General features: G+C 42.1%; 1 protein-coding gene and 1 pseudogene across 5 annotated transcripts in view; both read left to right on the top strand.

Moving 5' to 3' along the window:
• ATAD1 (ATPase family AAA domain containing 1) overlaps positions 1-16,288 on the top strand; it is a 79,617-nt gene extending 63,329 nt beyond the window's left edge. For all 5 annotated transcript variants that reach the window (XM_040454239.1, XM_040454238.1, XM_040454240.1 and 2 more), the window contains 4 exons: positions 612-701; positions 3,768-3,818; positions 12,669-12,802; positions 14,614-16,288. In XM_040454239.1, coding sequence (XP_040310173.1) covers positions 612-701; positions 3,768-3,818; positions 12,669-12,802; positions 14,614-14,734 — 396 coding nt within the window. In that variant the 3' untranslated portion in view covers positions 14,735-16,288. The remainder of the gene's footprint in view (positions 1-611; positions 702-3,767; positions 3,819-12,668; positions 12,803-14,613) is intronic.
• On the top strand, positions 1,558-1,720 carry LOC121016611 (uncharacterized; annotated as a pseudogene).
• Positions 16,289-18,678: the final 2,390 nt, after the last annotated feature.

Genomic DNA, 18,678 nt, shown 5'->3' with positions numbered 1-18,678 from the left:
TTCTTTTTTCTTTTTTAAATTCTGCCCAGCATTTATCTGATTAATTTTTGCCCTTGTTGAAAGTTTGATCACTTGAGGTTTTATTGTAGCATTGAGAAGACATCACCGGCAGGGCTGACAGTGCCGTGAGATAGTGGTGTGAAATCTAGAGGAAAAAGTACAAGATACCTGTTACCGTCACCAGAATCCTTAGACTCAGGGGAAATGATTTAATTTTAGTATCGAAGGACGTGAAGTGTCCCCTGTATAGACTCCCAAGCTGTAACCTAAATGGCTTTTAGTTATTCAGTGTGTAGCCACTGAGCAACCATATATTGCAAAATACTTTTTATTTTAAATCTTCATAATTCTTCAGTAACTAAACAGTATATTAGTTACTAAAATTCTGGTGAAATGCATCAGTCTTACACTTTTGCCATCATTGGATCCATTTAGGATTAACTTTGACTTGTATGTATAAATTTTTGAGTAATACTAGATTAAAGTCATTTTTTAAAGAAGATGTAAACACTCCTTATTTTTCCATAGCTTCTAAGCCCTAGTAGTAATATCCTAAAAGGTGCATTATCAGTGGATTTAATGCCTTGTGTTTTCTTTCTGTGCCCACCCAGGTCATAGTTATGGGGGCCACCAACCGTCCTCAGGACCTTGACTCGGCCATAATGAGAAGAATGCCTACAAGGTTTCATATCAACCAGCCTGTAAGTGCTTGTGATTGATGTTGTGCATTGTTAGAGACTCAGCTTTTTACAGGAAAGGAATGATTTGGTTTTTAATTTTTTTAATGTTTATTTTTTATTTTGGAGAGAGACAGAGTGCGAGTGGGAGAGGGGCAGAGAGAGAGGGAGACACAGACTCTTTAGTAGGCTCCAGGCTCCAGGCTCTGAGCTGTCAGCACTGAGCCTAACGCGGGGCTCGAACCCATGAACTGTGAGATCATGACCTGAGCTGAAGTGAAGCATTTGACTGGTCCACCCAGGCACCCCAGGAATGATCTTTTTTTTAATAGGATTGACTTACTATTTATGGCAGGCAGGAAAGGAATGGGGTAGGAGTCCCTATAATTATTTGTCCTTTCCACTCTGTCTTGCTTTTTTTCTTCTTTCTTTCCTAAGATGAGTGTCATTTGCTTCCCTTCAGAGTCTATACTTACCTCGTGTGCTTAGCCACCTGTTTGATTTTCTTTAGAATGTAGCAAGTTGTCTGAGAAAGTACATAGAAAATTGAAATTATAATTTTGGTTTGGCACAGGATAAAATTAGGAGGGATGGGGTTAAAGAATTGTTCTGTTCAAGGGGCGCCTGGGTGGCGCAGTCGGTTGAGCGTCCGACTTCAGCCAGGTCACGATCTCGCGGTCCGTGAGTTCGAGCCCCGCGTCGGGCTCTGGGCTGATGGCTCGGAGCCTGGAGCCTGTTTCCGATTTTGTGTCTCCCTCTCTCTCTGCCCCTCCCCCATTCATGCTCTGTCTCTCTCTATCCCAAAAATAAATAAATGTTGAAAAAAAAAAATTAAAAAAAAAAAAAAAAAAAAGAATTGTTCTGTTCAGAAGGCTGACAAATCACTTCTCGGCCTTTTGGCTCAGATCAAGTGCAGAAGGCTGACAAGAACTGGATTTATCTGATTGATTATTGTCAATTGTAATCTGTGCTTCCCTTTAATAGGATTAATGATTAACCAGTGACTAAGATATTACACTTTAACTTAATGTAGATGTAAGTGTGTACTGGACCAGGACTGTCTTCTTTCTAGCATCCGTTTCTGTCAGTTAAGAAGTACCCTCGAGTAGGTGATTATAACTTGCTGGTACTCTACATAATTTTTGCACAGAATCCTCAAATCGTGAATTTTGGGTGCCTTTCGATGGAAGAGGGAAAAAACAGGGTTGATCATTGAAAATGCGCACCATACAGTCAGTCCGCGTGTTACATGTATGGCTATGTAGAGGAATTTTTAGTGTCAATCCTTTCAAATTTTGAAATAAAAGATTATAATACCCCTGAGAGTCTCTGGCTAAAAAACATCTGTCCCACTGTGTATTCCGCAACTTACCAGTTTGTGGCAATAAACATGGTTTCCTAAAATTGAGGGTTGTGGCCTCTTACTCTGATCAGTTATTTGCTGTAGCTAAGACCTCGGCCTCTCTGAGAGAGAGAGCATGCTCAGAGTGAGCCACTCTTAGAAGATTTACCTGCTACAGCAATGGAGAAATTCACCTTGCTGAAATTCACACTAAATTTATTTAGTGTGACTAGCGTTGAGCACTGGTTTGTGTCAGGCACCCGCCAGACTCCGGGGAATGGAGCACGGCCCTTGTCCTCAGCTCTGGGTGGCACGGGAGGCAGACATGTAAATGAATGACATAAAAGATACTTACCAAAAGAATGTTTGAAGAACTGAGACCCTGAAATGATGCTGAAAGCCAATAATTCTGTCTGAGTAGTAGTAAGCTTTACAGAATCCAGGATGGCAGGAGTTTGATACGCAGGGGAGGCGAGGAAAGGCAAGAATGTGTGGAAGGCAATGTGTATTTGCTGAGACTCTGGGGGTAGTTCAGGCAGGGCGTCCGGGAAGCAGAGGGACCCGAGGCTGGAGAAGTAGGCTGCCGCCAGGTTTACGTGGCATTTGTCTGCCTTGCTTATGAATCGGGCTTTTGCATTGGCAAGACAGCAGGACGTTTTTAAAGAAAATTAATTTCCTTCCCTCGGCGGATCTGAAGACAAAGATTACGTTGATGGGATCTCTGTCTGGAGTCCGACAGGAAACAGGTTTTTGATACACAGTAGAATAGAACAAGGATGCAACAACTCAAAGGTAGCCTTTACTACAGTTCTCATTTTAACATATTAATTGTGTTAGTTACCAAAATGGGTTCTCAGACTTGTTACAAATTTGTATGCTGTTAATGTACAAACTGGGATTTTGTAACCCCCCCCCCCTTTTCATTCCATTTTTAGTGGATACGTATACTCTATAGGGTAATTTTCTTCTTATTGCAGAACTCTGATGTCGAAGTATCTGATTAACCTTACCTTAAAACTCTTCTCCAAATTAAGTGGTTATTCACAAAAAGTAGTCATTGGTCATCACATAACATACCAAATTTACCTTCATACTTAACCATCTTGAATTACGGGAACAGCAGGGTTCGGTTGTGTTTTTTCCGGTCACTTGATTTGATACTGGTGGTGACTAGCTGTGTCTTCAGTGGTTGTGAGAACAAGAATGAGTTCAGCCATAATACATTTTTAAAGCCTTTATATCCACTTTCTATGTAAGGTATCCTATCAGAATGCCTGTTCTGTGATATAACGTGAGCCATCATCGCTCGGGTGGAAAGTATATAAACACGTGTACCGCCAACGCCAAACAAAAACTGACTGATATAAATTAGCGAGTGAGGGAGTGGTGTGCAGACGTGGAGGAACTGAGCCTACATCGTTGCCATCCTGTCCAATTACGTAAATGAAGAAAAGAACATTTGCCAGAGCCGTAGAGGAAAGACATTGAAGGGCATGTTATTTCCCAGACATTGTGCTAATCGCTGGGGATTCAGAATAAGAAGACAGGAATTCAGTAGGTTGACCACAATTACTCTAGAGTCTAGAATCTAGACCTTGCTTAGCCAACATATTTTATGATTTTTGTTAGAGTTTCTGGCGTTTCCTGCAAGTATTGTCAGATTGTTTACAGAGGAAAGAAGAAATATCACGAAAACTAGTTGATCCTTATTTTTGTTAAATGCTAACTGGAAATGATTCTGGTTTTAGGCTCTAAAACAAAGAGAAGCAATCCTGAGACTCATCTTGAAAAATGAAAACGTAAGTAGAAAATGACATTTTCCCCCAACCTGTAAATATGTTTATGTTCATAAAACCGTTTTAGAAATGAAAAAGTAATTGGAGAATAAGCAGCTTTGTACTTGACATAAATCACTGTAAAACTGTTGGCCGTTCATGTAACGCATTAGCCATGGTCCATTTGAGCTAATTAAAGATGGTCTGCTTTTTTTAAAAGTGCTGTGTTTCATATCTTTGATATTTTTAGGCTGCTCTTCAGTTATATAAGATACATTTATTTTTGTACAGCAGTATGGGTTTTATTTATTTGATTACGATATTTTTTGAAGTTGCAGTTGAGATTTAAAAGGGTATGATAATCAAAATTTAAATGGGTTCTGTATTTAAGGTCACATCCTTCAGAATTAAAACATGTACGTTAAATGGTATTCAGAGAAGAATCCCACTTCTCCTCCTACATTTCTTCTGTGTCCCTTCAGATGACCCAGTCTATAACAGCACGTAGGATATACCGTTACTCCTTTTCCTTTTCCTACATAAGCCATATTAATAAACTGCATACCCTGTCCTATGCATTGCTTTTGTCACTCATCTTGGAGACCTTTCCATATTAGCAGATAGTGTCTTTATTCTGTGCGCTCAGTCGCTCTCTCTCGTTCTCTCTCTCGTTTTTGCATTGCATAGGACTTCACTGTCTGGATATACCACGATTCATTAAATCAGTGCCATATTGAAGAACATTCAGGTTGATTCCAGTCTTTTACTACTACAAAAATGCCGCATTGAATAACAACCTTGAACAGATGTCACTTCACACTTGTCCAGGGATGTCAGTAGGGATGATTTTCCAGAAAAGGAATTGCTAGATCAAAGGATCTGATTTAGAATTTTGGTAGCTCTTGCCAAATTCCACGCTGATGTACTCTCACACCAGCAGCGTTAGTGCCTCCCTGGCTGCCTTGCCGACGAGTGCGGTGGGGCTTTGTGCCCACGTGATCTAGGTGGAAAACGGTATCTCATTGTGTTTTTAAGGATGAAATGAGCATTTCATGTTTAAGAGCCTCTTGAGGTTTTTTTCTGTGAAATACCCATTCATATTCTTGGCCGATTTTTCTATTGCAGTGTTCTTGTTCTTAGGGATTTATAGGAACTCTAATATATTAGGGAGAATTCTCTTAGTTTATATGATTTGAAGTATTTTTTCCTGGTTTGTTTTTCTTAACTTACTGGGTTCTTTTCCCCCGTTTTTGGCTTCTGAGTTTTGAATAACATGGCATTCTTCACCATCCTAAACTTTGTATCTAAGCTCCATTTGAGGGGCGCCTGGCTGGCTGAGTCGGTGGAACACACGACTCTTGATTGCAGGGTCATGAATTCAAGCACCACATCAGGCATAGGGCTTACTTTAAAAAAATAAGTAAAATAAACTCACTCCTTGAACTTGCTGTCCAAACTAAAAAACCTGATAGATTCCCATAGGGAGGGTTGCTTGTATTTTGTGGTTTTCCTCCATGAATCAACTGTCAGGGTGATTGTGCCCCTCACTGCCCTACTTCTCCACTCCCCAGGTTTCCCATCGTACTGCATCTGTGAGTATTTTAGTTTCACTTCTAAAAGAAATAATTCTTTTCTTTTTTGACTTAATCTCATAACCATTATTACACTTAACAAAAAAAGGACAATAATTCATTATTATCGTTGAATATCTAGTCTGTTCAAATTTCCTGCTGTCTCCTAAATGGCTTGTTATTTATTTATTTTTTTTTACCATGTATTTGACTCAGGATCCATATAGTGTTCATAATTTGCAATTATTTGATAGTTTTTTTCTAAGTTTTATTTATTTTTAGAGAGAGAGAGAGAGAGAGAGCATATGTATGTATGCACGTGAGCCGGGGGAGGGGTAGAGAGAGAGGGAGGGAGAGAATCCCAAGCAGGTTCTGCACTGTCAGCACAGAGTATGACACAGGACTCAAACCCACGAACTGTGAGATCATGACCTGAGTGAAAATCAAGAGTTGAACACTTAACCGACTGAGCCACCCAGGTGCCCCAATAGCTTTCAGATCTCTTTTAATCGTAGGCTATAGATTATTCCTTCATCTCCCCCCCCCTTTTTCCCCCCACTTTCTTTTCAGTGTATTTGTTGAAAAAGCCAGGTTGGGTTCATCCACATTTTTCTATGGTCTGGACTTTGCTGATTGCACAGGAGCAGTTGTTTAACAGCAAGTAGGGTGAGGCGCCCCTGGTACCCTCAGCCCAGTTCCCTGGATATTTTTGCTTATTTTTCTGTATTCATTTTAGAATTAATTTGTCTTATTCAGGAAGAAACAAACGCTAGATTTTTAGTGGATCATAATTCAAGAGAATTAAGATCTTTTTGATGTTGAATCTCCTATCCAAAAACAAGTATGGCTTTTTGGTTGTTTTGAGTCTTTCAGTAGTGTCCTGTTCATTTATTTCTTTAAAACATATAAAAAAAGACATACGCTAAATTGCAAAAGTGTAAGGAACCTAGCAAATTACACAGTTACTAACTATTTAGGGGAGCATAGAGCTATTTAATAAAGAGATAAATGCTATGCAGCCTTTTCTTAAAAACTTCATGTGCATGAAATGTTTTTTGCAATTTCGGGGAAATTCTTAAAACTCTCCAAGTGTTCTAGGGAAAGAACTCCTGTAGGAGCATGAAATCAACAACTTCCATTTGCCCTCTAACTGATTATTTGATAACTACTTTCAAGACATCGTGTAGTTGTCGTGCTGTTTAGGTGAAAGACACTTAATTGGTAAACCTTTAACAAAGACAGGCATCAAGGAGCAGTTCAGAAAGAAAACAAAGGAGATAAAATAATGCCACAAGTTCTTTAACTTATGATGGCTATGATGTGGCTTGACATTTATCAAATATTAGAAGGTAATTGCTGACAATTTTGTAGAGACTTCGAGTTAATACAATTATTTAATTTAAAAAAATTTAATGAAAGATGGTATTGCTGGAAGTTTAACATTTTTGAACCATGTGTATGTGGTTTAATAAAGATATAGATGATGTAGATGATTCACGTATAGATAACGAATATAAATCATAGCATTTAAGCTCTGTCTCATAAGATAGCCATACTTCACGTAGGCTGTAATGTTTTCACATTTAACTTAAGAAACTCCTCATTATTGGGGTGCCTGGGTGTGGTTCAGTCAGTTAAGTATCTGACTTCAGTTCAGGTCTTGATCTCACAGTTTGTGGGTTCGAGCCCCACATCGGGCTCTGTTGCTGTCAGCGCAGAGCCCTGCTTCAGATCCTCTGTCCCCCTCTCTTTCTGCCCCAGCCTCACTCTCCTGTACTCTATTTCTCTCTCAAAAATAAACATTAAAAAAACAAAACAAAACAACCTTCTCATTTCTTTTTTTTTTTTTTTTAATAAAGTTTATTTATTTTGAGAGAGCACACAAGCAAATGCAGGCAAACAGGGTAGAGGGGTGGAGAGAGAGCCAGAGAGAGAATCCCAAGCAGGCTCCACACTGTCAGCAGAAAGCCCGATGCAGGGCTCAATCCCACAAACTGTGAGATCATGACGTGAGCCGAAACCAAGAGTTGGATGCTCAACTAACTGAGTCACTCAGGCGCCCCAGAAACTCATTGTTTCTGAACTTTGATTTCAGGGGTGCCTGGGTGGCTCAGTTGGTTAAACATCTGACTTCAGCTCAGGTCATGATCTCACGGCTCGTGAATTTGAGCCCTACGTCGGGCTCTGTGCTGACAGCTCAGAGACTGGAGCCTGCTTGGGATCTTCTCTCTCTCCGTATCTTCCCTTCTCTCTCTCTCTCTCTCTCTCTCTCTCTCTCTCTCTCTCTCAAAAATACCTAAACATCAAAAAAAATTTTTTAATAAGTAAATAAACTTTGGTTTCAGTATTCTGCTTTTTTTTTTTTAAGAGTAACATCTTTGGAAATCCTTTTAGACTGACATTTGTCATGGGTATAAGGAATTTTTAGCACTCTGTTTCTTAAAGCACAAAGAATTAGTGTCCATTTTTGTGATGCAGAGTATGAATGCTCTGGATAATTGTTGACATAAGACCATCTTATTCCCCACTAGCTGCTACTTTTATGCTGAAGGCATATTGTTACTTCAGTAGAGTCTGAAAGAAATTAATGTAATTTTGCTAAAAAGATGCCTCAAATGATAGTGTTTTCCAGTCTTCTCATGTTTCTTTACTAATAGGTCCTTAACAAAACTTAGTCATTGAAAACAGATGGTGTGGGGCACCTGGGTGGCTCAGGTAAGCATCTGACTTGGTGTCAGGTCATGTTCTCAGAGTTTGTGGGTCCGAGCCCCACGTTGGGCTCTCTGCTGTCAGCGGGGAGCCTGCTTTAGACCCTCCGTGTCTCTCTCTCTCTCTCTCTCTCTCTCTCTCTGTCTCTGTCTCTGTCTCTCCCCCACTCGTGCTCATCCTCTCTCAAAAATAAATAAACGTTAAAAAAAATTAAAACAGACAGTGTAGTGGTTTTGGCTTAAAGTTTTAAGTATGAAAGGATTAGAACTAATAAAATGTATACATTATACAGGTTTCCTGTCTCTGTACTGAGGAGACTTGAGTTTTTTCCCTACAAACAAATCTGAGTTTATACCTTTTCCATAATGTAGCAGCATAATGAGACCAGCCTGAGGGTCCCACGTTCTGGCTTTAACCCTACCTTCTGGGGGACCTTGGGCAAATAGCGTTCAGTGTCCCTATGCCTCATTTTTCTTACTGGGAAGGTAGACGTAATGCCAACAATCTCATAGAATCGTTTTGAGAATTTAAATGCTACACGTAAAATGCTGAGAGTACATGCTTGTGTGCCATCCATGGTAGACAGAGGAAATGGGCCGTGTTAGAAAGTTGTTCATTTATTTCAGTATCGTTCCCAGTACGAACCGTGAGCTCATGACCTGAGCTGAAACCAAGAGTTGCACGCTCAACCAACTGAGTCACTCAGCCAACCCAGAAACTCCTCGTTATTTCTGAACTTTGATTTCAGTATTCTGCTTTTTTTTTTTTTTTTTTTTTTTTTTTTTTTTTTTTTTTTTTTAAGAGTAGCACCTTTGGAAATCCTTTTAGGATGACATTCGGCACGGGTATAAGGAATGCCTAATGAAAACAGTTCCCATGACTTTATGGTTTATCTACTAGCTGTTATAAAAAGGGTTACTTTCCGATTATTTGCTGTGTACCTAGCATAGTGGTGAGATACACATTGTTTTACTTAATCCTCAGTTCATCTGAGGAGCACATGCTGATACTATTTTACGTTGAGGAAACTGGAACTCAGAGAAGTTCTATAATAAATTGCCCAGGCCGATGTAGCAAAGTAGTGATGGAGCCTTTCTCTCAACCATTATGGCATGCTGCCTCTGTTCATCTTGCTCCCCCGCTGCCTGGAATCTTCTCCTCTTTGATATTTTCTCATACTTGCTTTGTTCATCTTTATCGCTTTGTAATTTTATCGCTGTGTCGTGCACAAGATTTGTGAGCGGTTAGAACATAGTGTGGCCCGACAAAGTATGGCCAAAAGATGGGGTGGAGGTGTTGATTGTTTAAATGAGGAAGTCAAATTGTTAATATTTCAGAGTACAATTTGGAAGGTGTTAAGTAGGTTTATTTTAATGTTTTATTTTTTTATGTTTATTTTTGAGAGAGGGGGAGAGACAGAGCATGAGCAGGGGAGGGACAGGGGGTGGAGGGGGGGACGCAGAATCCGAAGCAGGCTCCAGGCTCTGGGCTGTCAGCACAGAGCCTGACGCGGGGCTCGAACTCACAAACTGTGAGATCATGACCTGAGCTGAAGTCAGCCCCTCAACTGAGACACCCGGGCGCCCCTTATTTCTTTTACTGTTTGTTTATTTTTGAGAGAGAGTGTGTGTGTGAGCAGGGGAGGGACAGAGAGAGAGAGGGAGACCTAGAATCCGAAGCAGGCTCCAGGCTCTGAGCTGTCAGCACAGAGCCTGACGTGGGGCTGGAACCCGCAAACCGTGAGATCACGACCTGAGCTGAAGTCAGACGCTTAAACAACTGAGCCACCCAGGCGCCCCTCTTAAGTAGCTTTTTTAATGTATGGAATATTTTATACACAGACACAACCTTATATTCACCACCCGGATTTAATGGGTGATCTTAACATGTTTGCTTCCCATGTCCTGCAGTCACTGTCACTGGTAGCCCGTTGTCCTGGTGGGTAGTGGAAATTTGTTTCGTGGTTGTGTGTGGATGGACACGTGATGCGTGTGCAGGTGTAGGTTATTTTTACTCTTCCGTGAGTTTTACAAACTGTAGAGAAATTAGATTCTTGCATGTCTGGTGCCGTGTGTTTGTGCACATGTAAGAAGGGTTGTCAGATACAAGGGAGCGTATGCTTCCCAGGAAGAGAATAGACAGGTCTGATGATAATCAGAAGCATGACGAGGTAACATGCACAGAATGAAAGAAAAGCCCCCGGGAACAGATTTACAACCCTGTGACCAACAGGGGACCAATATCCAAATTATACAGAAGCCCCGTAGTGAGTTCGTCATGTTTTCTGTTGTGTACATCAGATCACAGGTGCTCACTGTAACTAGAAGTGCTTACTGTCTGATCCATGAGTATGTGATACGGGAGTTCACTCGAGATTGGGACTGTCCATCTTGGGGGCTGTGAGTTCGAGCACCATGCTGCGTGTAGAGATTACTTAAGATCTTAAAGAAAACATCTCCCGGTATTACTGTGGATTTGTCCATCTCACTCTGTCCTTACGTTCATTTCTGCTGTATGTATTTCAGGGCCATATTTTATTAAATGTATATCAGTGCAGAATTGTTGTATTTTTCTGATGTATTATTTTTTTTATTATTTAATGATTTCTATTCCAAATTATGTGTGTTGAGTAAAAATCTATTGATCTGATGAGAATAGAACTAAATTAGCTTTCTTTTGGTTAATATTTGCCTTGTCTGTCCTTTCTCAATCTTTTGAACTTTTTTTTTCTTTTAAAACTGAACACCAAATCTGTTTTATTTTCCCCTTGGACAGGGTGTGACCATTCTAAACCTCAAATTAACTGCATTTTGGTTTTTTATATAGTCTAATGGACTTTCACCAGCCTAGCCTATTTGCATTTGTGGGGATCACTGATAAGCTTTGATTCATTCTTTCTTATTCTAGTACTTTCTATGTATTATGCTTTTTGTTTTTTGCCCACCCACCCCCACTCTTGTGTTTTCTTCCCTTTTTTCCTCTTCTTCTACTGTTTCGGAAGTTACGCGTTCTCTTTTTATCTTTTACTGGTACCCTTAAAATGTTTTTACATATACCTATAGTCCAGGTTAACACTGTTTCCTGCCTCTTCCTCCCTCTTCCTGATACTGTGATTTTACTTCAAATGTTTCTGCATGGCTGTTCCCTGTCTCATGTGTTCTGTGTCTCACATTTTGGTTCCACGTTGTTTCTCCACCCCAAATCTTAAATGACTCTTACTGTGTACGTATTAAAGCTTGCTTGCTTGCTTGCTTGCTTGATTTAGTAAAAAATTTTTTTGATGTTTATTTTTGAGAGACAGAGTACGAGTGGGGGAGGGGCAGAGAGAGAGAGAGGAAGACACAGAATCTGAAGCAGGCTCCAGGCTCCGAACTATCAGCACAGAGCCCGATGTGGGGCTCGAACTCACAAACCGATGCGGGGCTTGAACCCACGAACCGTGAGGTCATGACCTGAGCCGAAGTCTGATGCCCAACCAACTGAGCCCCCCAAGGCGCCCCTATTCCAACTTACTTACTTCCATGTTTACCATTTTTTTCGTTTCGCTCTACTGCCAGCCCCACACCTACCTCCTGCATCACTTGTGTTCACAAAGAATGTGGGGTATCTCCTCATTCAACCCCCAGTTGTAGAGATGAGGAGACCAGCGTCGCATGAGGTCGCAGTTGCAGAGCTGACTGTAGACCCCACACCGTCTGGCATCCCAGTCTCGTGCACAGTTGCCAGTGTTACTCAAACACTGGGGCTTACCCAGTGGGCATTTAATAACTCATAGAGGTGGCATTTCAGGTCGGTGGAAGAAAGTAAGTGTTGTTAAGGCAGATGGTTAGCTCTGCAGGGGAAGAGTTCGGCTGGACCTTAACCACAGTGTGTCCACGGCCCGGCTCTGGTGTGACCTCGGGCAGTGTATTTAAGCTCCCTCAGAACAAGAACACTGCCTGGCAGGATCCCCTGAGACTAATTAACATGCAGAGTGCTTAGCGTGGCGAGTGACACATATGCATCATCCGATAGAGGGACGTCGTTCTTGCTCATTTTCTCTTCTCCACCTACACGGAAGCCTAGTGTGTACTCTCCTAGGCCTGCCGTGCGCCCAGGACAGTGACCGAAGCTTACACGACTGGCTCGGCTGTGTAAGCTTACGTTGAGGAACGAGACTATTACGCTGAGTGTTGGGCTGGTAAACACAGAGCATTGCGGCCAAAGGGCAAGCGAGCGCCCGTGGATAGGTTTGCTGTCATGGACCCGGGACTTGATGTGGGCTGTTTGCCAAGAATGGTGAATGCAGTCCTGCAACTCAGGACCTTCCTAAGAGGCGCCAAGGAGAGTCCGACAGTGTTTGAGTGTCTGTTCTTCCCTCTCGCTTCATGATCTATCGAGTAAGGCTTTATTCAATACTCCAGTCATAATGGCAGTTCATGACAATTAGATTTCAAAACTCCAGGCTTTACGGCTAAAGGAAAAGTAGAAACAAAGTATTTTTGGATGATTTTCCTTCCATACTATTCCAACATGCTTAACATTCTTTACATGGAAGGACAGTGGCTGGATCGTGCTCTGCAGCACTTTTCACATTTGTTTTTCCTTGTGAAAGGTGGACAGGCACGTGGACCTGCTGGAAGTCGCCCAGGAGACGGACGGTTTCTCAGGCAGTGACCTGAAGGAGATGTGCAGGGACGCCGCCCTCCTGTGTGTCCGGGAGTATGTTAACTCTACATCGGAAGAAAGGTATCATCTCCTATTTCTCAGACTCTTGTAGACCTTTCAGGGTGGTTTCTGTTATTTTTCTTGACAGTACCAACTCTGCTTACGGTATAAAAGGTGAACTTGAATTAACTTTATGAACTGCCCTTTTTTCTTCCTAAAGGAAAGTTCTGAAAGCGAGTTGGGAACGGGGGTTGTGGGGAGGCTCTGGAAGGAAAAGGAAGAAATAGAAGCTGCACGTTTGCCAAAAATCCCCGCACTGGGTCACAGGAGGCCGACGGCAGCTTAGGCTTACTTACTCCTAGGAAAGAGGGTTCTCTAGGATTCCCGGACTGCTTTGCACTTGAAAGTCCTAGTTCCATTTCCTGTGCTCTTCCAGGGATTTCCCACGTGAGTGGGCCTGGGGGCCATTGCTGGGGATTAGACTTCAGTGTGTTAACAGTAATGCGTGTGCTAGACAGACTGTTGCCACTGGGGCAAACTTCACTCGAAAGCAGTTTCAGAGCACGAGTTTGAGAAACCAGCTCTGTGCCCGGCTATTTCAGCAGAGACGCTAGTGAGCCGGCTCAAGTCCGCCCCCGTGAACTGTGTCCTGCAAAGACCTTTCCCAGAAGGCCGCTTGCCCTGGGCCAGCCTCACACTGCGTTTCTAAGCCTCTTTTCAGAGTACTGACCTTCTGATGAAGAGTTTCTGTAACTCTTAGCACACTGTTGTACTTTGGGGCCTCATGTTGAATGAGTTCTCCGCCTCTGGCCCCTTTTTCTAAGGCCTCCTCCCTCATCCGCCGCCGAGGCTCTCACTCCAGGAGACCTGGATGTGCTGGTGGTGCCATGTTTTTAATGACGGTGCATCGCCATAGCAAGCTTCACCAAAAACTCTTTCGCTTGGTGTAGGAAGAAAGGTTAGCTATGTTTGCCCTAGTTCCGCACCTGCCTTCAGTGCTCCCTGGGGCCCCGTTATGGAGAGGCTCACTTCATTTATTTGTTGCTGGATTACTCCAGCTCCCCTAATGCTGATGCTGGGAATACTTTTGACCTCTGACCGGAGCCAAGAGTCTGCTTGCGAAAGGTTTTTATTCTTGTGTATAAGAAAATGAGGAGAGGAGGAGAAACAACTGATGAATACGTTTTGTGTGAATAAGTTACATTAATAAAGAAAGTCCTATTTTTCTGCTGTCCTCAAAGCCTTTGAAAATTTTATATGTCAGGATGAAAAATCTGGGTCTTAGACTTGGCTTATCGTAACTTTTTCCCTAAATGTTTTTTCCTAAATGTTTGTAAATTACAAGGAGACATTATATATTGGATTTTGTTTTTCTCATTATTGAATAGGGGAGGTTTAGGCTAGTTGGTTTTTATTAATAGCAAAGAATTTTATTTTTAGTTTGTCACATGCTAAATATGTACATGAATATATACCCAAGAATGCTACTTTTAATTTCAGTTTTCATGGGAATAATTTTTGATTCCTTGATGGGAATTCTCCGCCCACATAGATAAACTGCACACCTTTCTCTAATATTTCCACGTTGTGCCAACATTCTGCATTTGGTTCTTAGTGTGAGGTATTTGGTTTTCATGACCACATCTGCAACACTGAGTTACAGCCGGCCATTTTGGCCCCCTCCCTCCCAGCAGCCCGTGCTTCTAAAAACATCCTCCCCAGCTTGTGTCTGCACAGAAAATTCTGGAAGCATTCACATGAAGCTCATAATTGTGGCTGTCCTTGGGGGTCTTAGGTGGGACAAAGATTTCATTTCTTAATCTCAGGAGGATGTTTTTGGGAGGTGTATTTGAAAGTTATTTGACCATCTGGCGGTTTTGTCTGTGTCTTAGCCGCGATGAAGATGAAATCCGGCCTGTGCAACAGCAGGACCTGCATCGAGCGATTGAGAAGATGAAGAAATCCAAGGACGCCGCATTTCAGAATGTTTTGACACATGTTTGTTTAGATTAAGAGTAAAGATCATTTGTACAGTTCAGTGTGATCTAGTTTGGTGCACTCTTATCATCAGTGGAAATAGAATGAAAACAGGAATGTCCTTCACGCCGTGAGAGAGTTAAATGTTCACGACACTGGTTTTATACTCTGACTCCTAAGTTATTGAGATGTAGTTGTTCTATAAGCAGTGTTACTACTCGTCAGAAATCATGAGGAGGAACAGTCTAATCCAGCCTGAGTGCGGGCTCGCGTCTGACCTCTGTCTCCGGACGCTGCGGCCTCAGAGCATCTAAGCTGGTCTTAAAGTAACGATTTGTCGAGTCATTCGTGGAAACAGGGATGTGGGTAAGTGCTGGTTTCTCGATACGTACGTGAGTGAGTGAGTGTGTGTGTGTGCGCGCGCGTGTGTATTAAATGTATATATTCACACATTTTATATTGATATTCTGTAGATATGTTTGAATACGGAAACTTTTTTTTACCCCAACTACTGAATCAAAAAGTACCAAATAGTGTACAGCAGAACTAAGATTTCTGGTCGTGTGTAAAGGTACAGTGATTCAGCCATTTCCAGCTGTCACCTGTGTCCGCTTTCGTTTTAAGTTGAGCATTTCTCCGCAGTGGAATAGTCGGAGTCCGCCACGTCTCTGCTTCAGAAGGGGCTCCACTATTACGCTGGTCGAAAAATCCAATAAAAATACTTGATCAGTGATCAGCATTGAGTGGTTGTCAGGCATTTGGATGATCGACACGGATTTCAAGTCTTTCTGTAAGCACACTGAGCAGAGGCCTGTTTTCAATTGATCCACGTGAACGTGGTTGGAGGAGCCTTTCCAAATGGCTTTGAAAAACTACAGTGCCATGCAGTACACATCTGTGACTTTTCCTTCATTTGATGGAACGTAGTTCTGTTGTAACCATGGTTTTGTAATGTTATTTTAAAGTTATGTTTTTTAATTATGGTCAAATATAATTTGGTCATCAGAAATGAAATGATAGTTTAAAACAAGTAGCTGTTGCTAGCTGTGCTAAAAATACTCATTTTGTGACTTTGATTTTTAAAGTTTTCTTAGCATATTATAAATTGTGCCCTAGTTAGTACAGATACACACGTCAGAGTCCCATATTGTATCCATAGTCATTCGATGCTATGTGCCCTCCATAGGAAACATTTTTTTTTTTGTCCAGAATTTCACTAACCAGAATTCTGTTATAGGCCCTTAAACACACCGCATGAGGAAAATGGCACAATATGGTCTTGAGGTGCCTTCTGTGAACCATCTGAAAGATTAAATTATGCTCCATATATTTTTGTTTTTATTGTATTTCTTTGAAACTCTTCAGTCTTCATTCGTGAGTCATTAGAGTAATTTATTTGATAGTAGGTCTCTCACTTGAACCTGTTGGGGAGTTTATTTGGTTATGCGAGTAGCGGGTGGGTAGAGATTGCAGAAAGCACTCTGGACGACAAAAAGCAAGTTTCAAAAACTGTGAAGATGATTAAAAATTGACTGCAAAACACAAGATATCAAAAATAAAAAGTTTCGTCTCCCATTTTTAATAACTATATTACACGATTATTTTATAAACATGCAATAAAGAGGTCCCTCTTTATTAATTTTTCTCCACTTGGTCTTCTTCCAAAGTTACAAATCTTCTGGGGGTTTTTTAGTTTATCAGCTTGCATTTGGAGTGTTTTATCTTGCTGAGTAGCTTTCACACTTCGGTAGCATGCAATCTCATGTCTTATCGTTATTTTGCCTTAGGATGGATTTCAGTCATCATTTACTCTGATGGCAGACTGGTGTAAAAAAGAGGTGATCTATCTCTCATGTGCTTTCTTTTTATCTTAAATTCAGAGCATCCAGTAGTACAGTTACTAAGTTTATCATGGTTTTAATCACCACGTGAAGTTAGGTCCCGTCAACTGTGACTCATCCGGGCATCTTGGGGCCTTACAGTAGTCGAGGAACCTTTATGTCATTTCGGAGAACTTTTAGTGTCACAGAATCTGTGCTCGCTGTAGACGTGCACTTGACACAGGTCACTGGGCTCCAGGTTCCCGGGTATTCCCTCGTGGGTGGCAGTTACGCACGCCGGACGTGGAGTTGGACGGCTCCCTGGGGACGTCCAAGTGGCTAATCCAGGTTCCCCGTGAATTAACCCTCTGCCTGCGCACTAGTCCCCTAACGTCTCTGAGCCTCCGCTTCTATGAAATGGAGCTGCAGTGGCGCCCACCTACGGGGTGGTGTGAGGAGACGGTGCGTGTAAGGCGCTCAGCACCGGCCCCAGAGCAGTCCTCACTCAAATGTGGGCCGTCACCGTATTCGTTTCTTACTTTTACACACTGACGTGCGTATCTGTTGGCAGGCTGAAGTTTGGAGCATTCTCTCTGCTTACTCCACCTGCAGAATCCCCAGGCCCGTACTCTAGGGACGGAGATAGAAGTGATCACCTGTGTGATGCTTCTGACACCCTCGTCATTGGAAGATGGCTGGTGAGTCTGGTGTGTCTCACACTCTTTCCAGGCCTTTCTGTGGAGAGTTCGGGAACTCCATATTGGAAGCAGCTCAGTATCTTCTTTATGATTTCCTTTGCTTCTACCTCTCAGCTCCCAAATGCAGGACAACCCAGAACCCACCATGCTGTCAAGAGCTGGGTGGGTTCATGGAAATATGCCACGTGGACCAGAATGACCTAACATTACTTAGCAGCTGTACCTTAAAGGTTTGGTGTTCCAGGAGGATGGCTCAAGCCTTGAGTGCCTCCCTTGTTGACGGGGTTTTTTTTGTTTTGTTTTGTTTTTGTTTTTTTTACCGGCATTGTGTTGTTTGTAGGCAAACGTTACAACTTTCTTCTGGATAAAGAAACTAAAACAGATGATATTTATCTTTTAGCTTTTCTCAAGGTCAGAATATTGAATAGAATTCTGATATCCTGAGCATATATCCTGCCCTTGAAGCCATAGAATCATTCCATGTAGAGCTGACAAATCTTCAGAGGGCCTTCATTATTAAATATGTTGTAGACTAAGCTGTGAAACAGTTCGCTAATCTTGTCAAAAGTTAAAGCTCTGTTTACCCGTGTCGGTGGAAGTTACACCCTAACTCACCACTCCATGAAACTACCAAGAAGATGGACAGCACGGGTGCCAGATGTAAATGAGACCGGCCCTAAACACGATCACTTACTCATGTGAGTAAGAATAAAACATCCTTAGTAACACTGGTGTAACTTCTAACACTGTCAATACTAACAGCACATAAGGTCTCATTACTGAAACACTCTACTGGGGGCACTTGGGTGGCTCAGTCAGTTAAGTGTCCAGCTCTTGATTTTGGCTCAGGTCATGATCTCACAGTTTGTGGGCTCGAGCCCCGCGTCAGGCTCTGCACTGATAGCACTTGGGATGCTCTCTCCCTCCCTCTGCACATGTTCTGTCTCTCAAAAACGCATTTTATTCTAAACAGAACACTGGACTGGGAGTACATTTTTGTGATTGTCTAATATTTATAGTTCTCTGCTTGAGAATGCTTTTAGGTGTAAGTTGTTGGGCTTTGAAATACAGTTGCAGTGAATAATGTTCATGCTGGTGTGGAGTGTGTCATGATAGTTTGTGAGTTTGTGAGTCATGATAGTTCAGTTCAAAACCAGAGCCAAAGCTCTAGTTAAGTAATTACTGACATGCAAAACTTAGAACTGAGAATAGAACACTGTGTTGTGTTTGGAAGATGGATAGCTTCCAGAAATTCTAGGAATGACCAAGATACTCAAATGGGGGGTGGTGATGTATCATCCAGTAAAACAAATTCCTGGGGCGCCTGGGTGGCTCAGTTGGTTGAGCGTCCGACTCTTGACTTCAGCTCAGGTCATGATCCCAGGGTTGTGAGATTGAGCCCCTCGGCAGGCTCCGTGCTGAGCTCCGTGAGGAGCCTGCTTGGGGTTCTTGCTCTCTCGCT

The sequence above is a fragment of the Herpailurus yagouaroundi genome, unplaced genomic scaffold (genome assembly GCF_014898765.1).
Source record: "Herpailurus yagouaroundi ecotype Mexico unplaced genomic scaffold, PumYag 211, whole genome shotgun sequence".
NCBI classification, from domain to species: Eukaryota; Metazoa; Chordata; class Mammalia; order Carnivora; family Felidae; genus Herpailurus; species Herpailurus yagouaroundi.
This window is presented reverse-complemented; position numbering and strand designations above follow the sequence as displayed.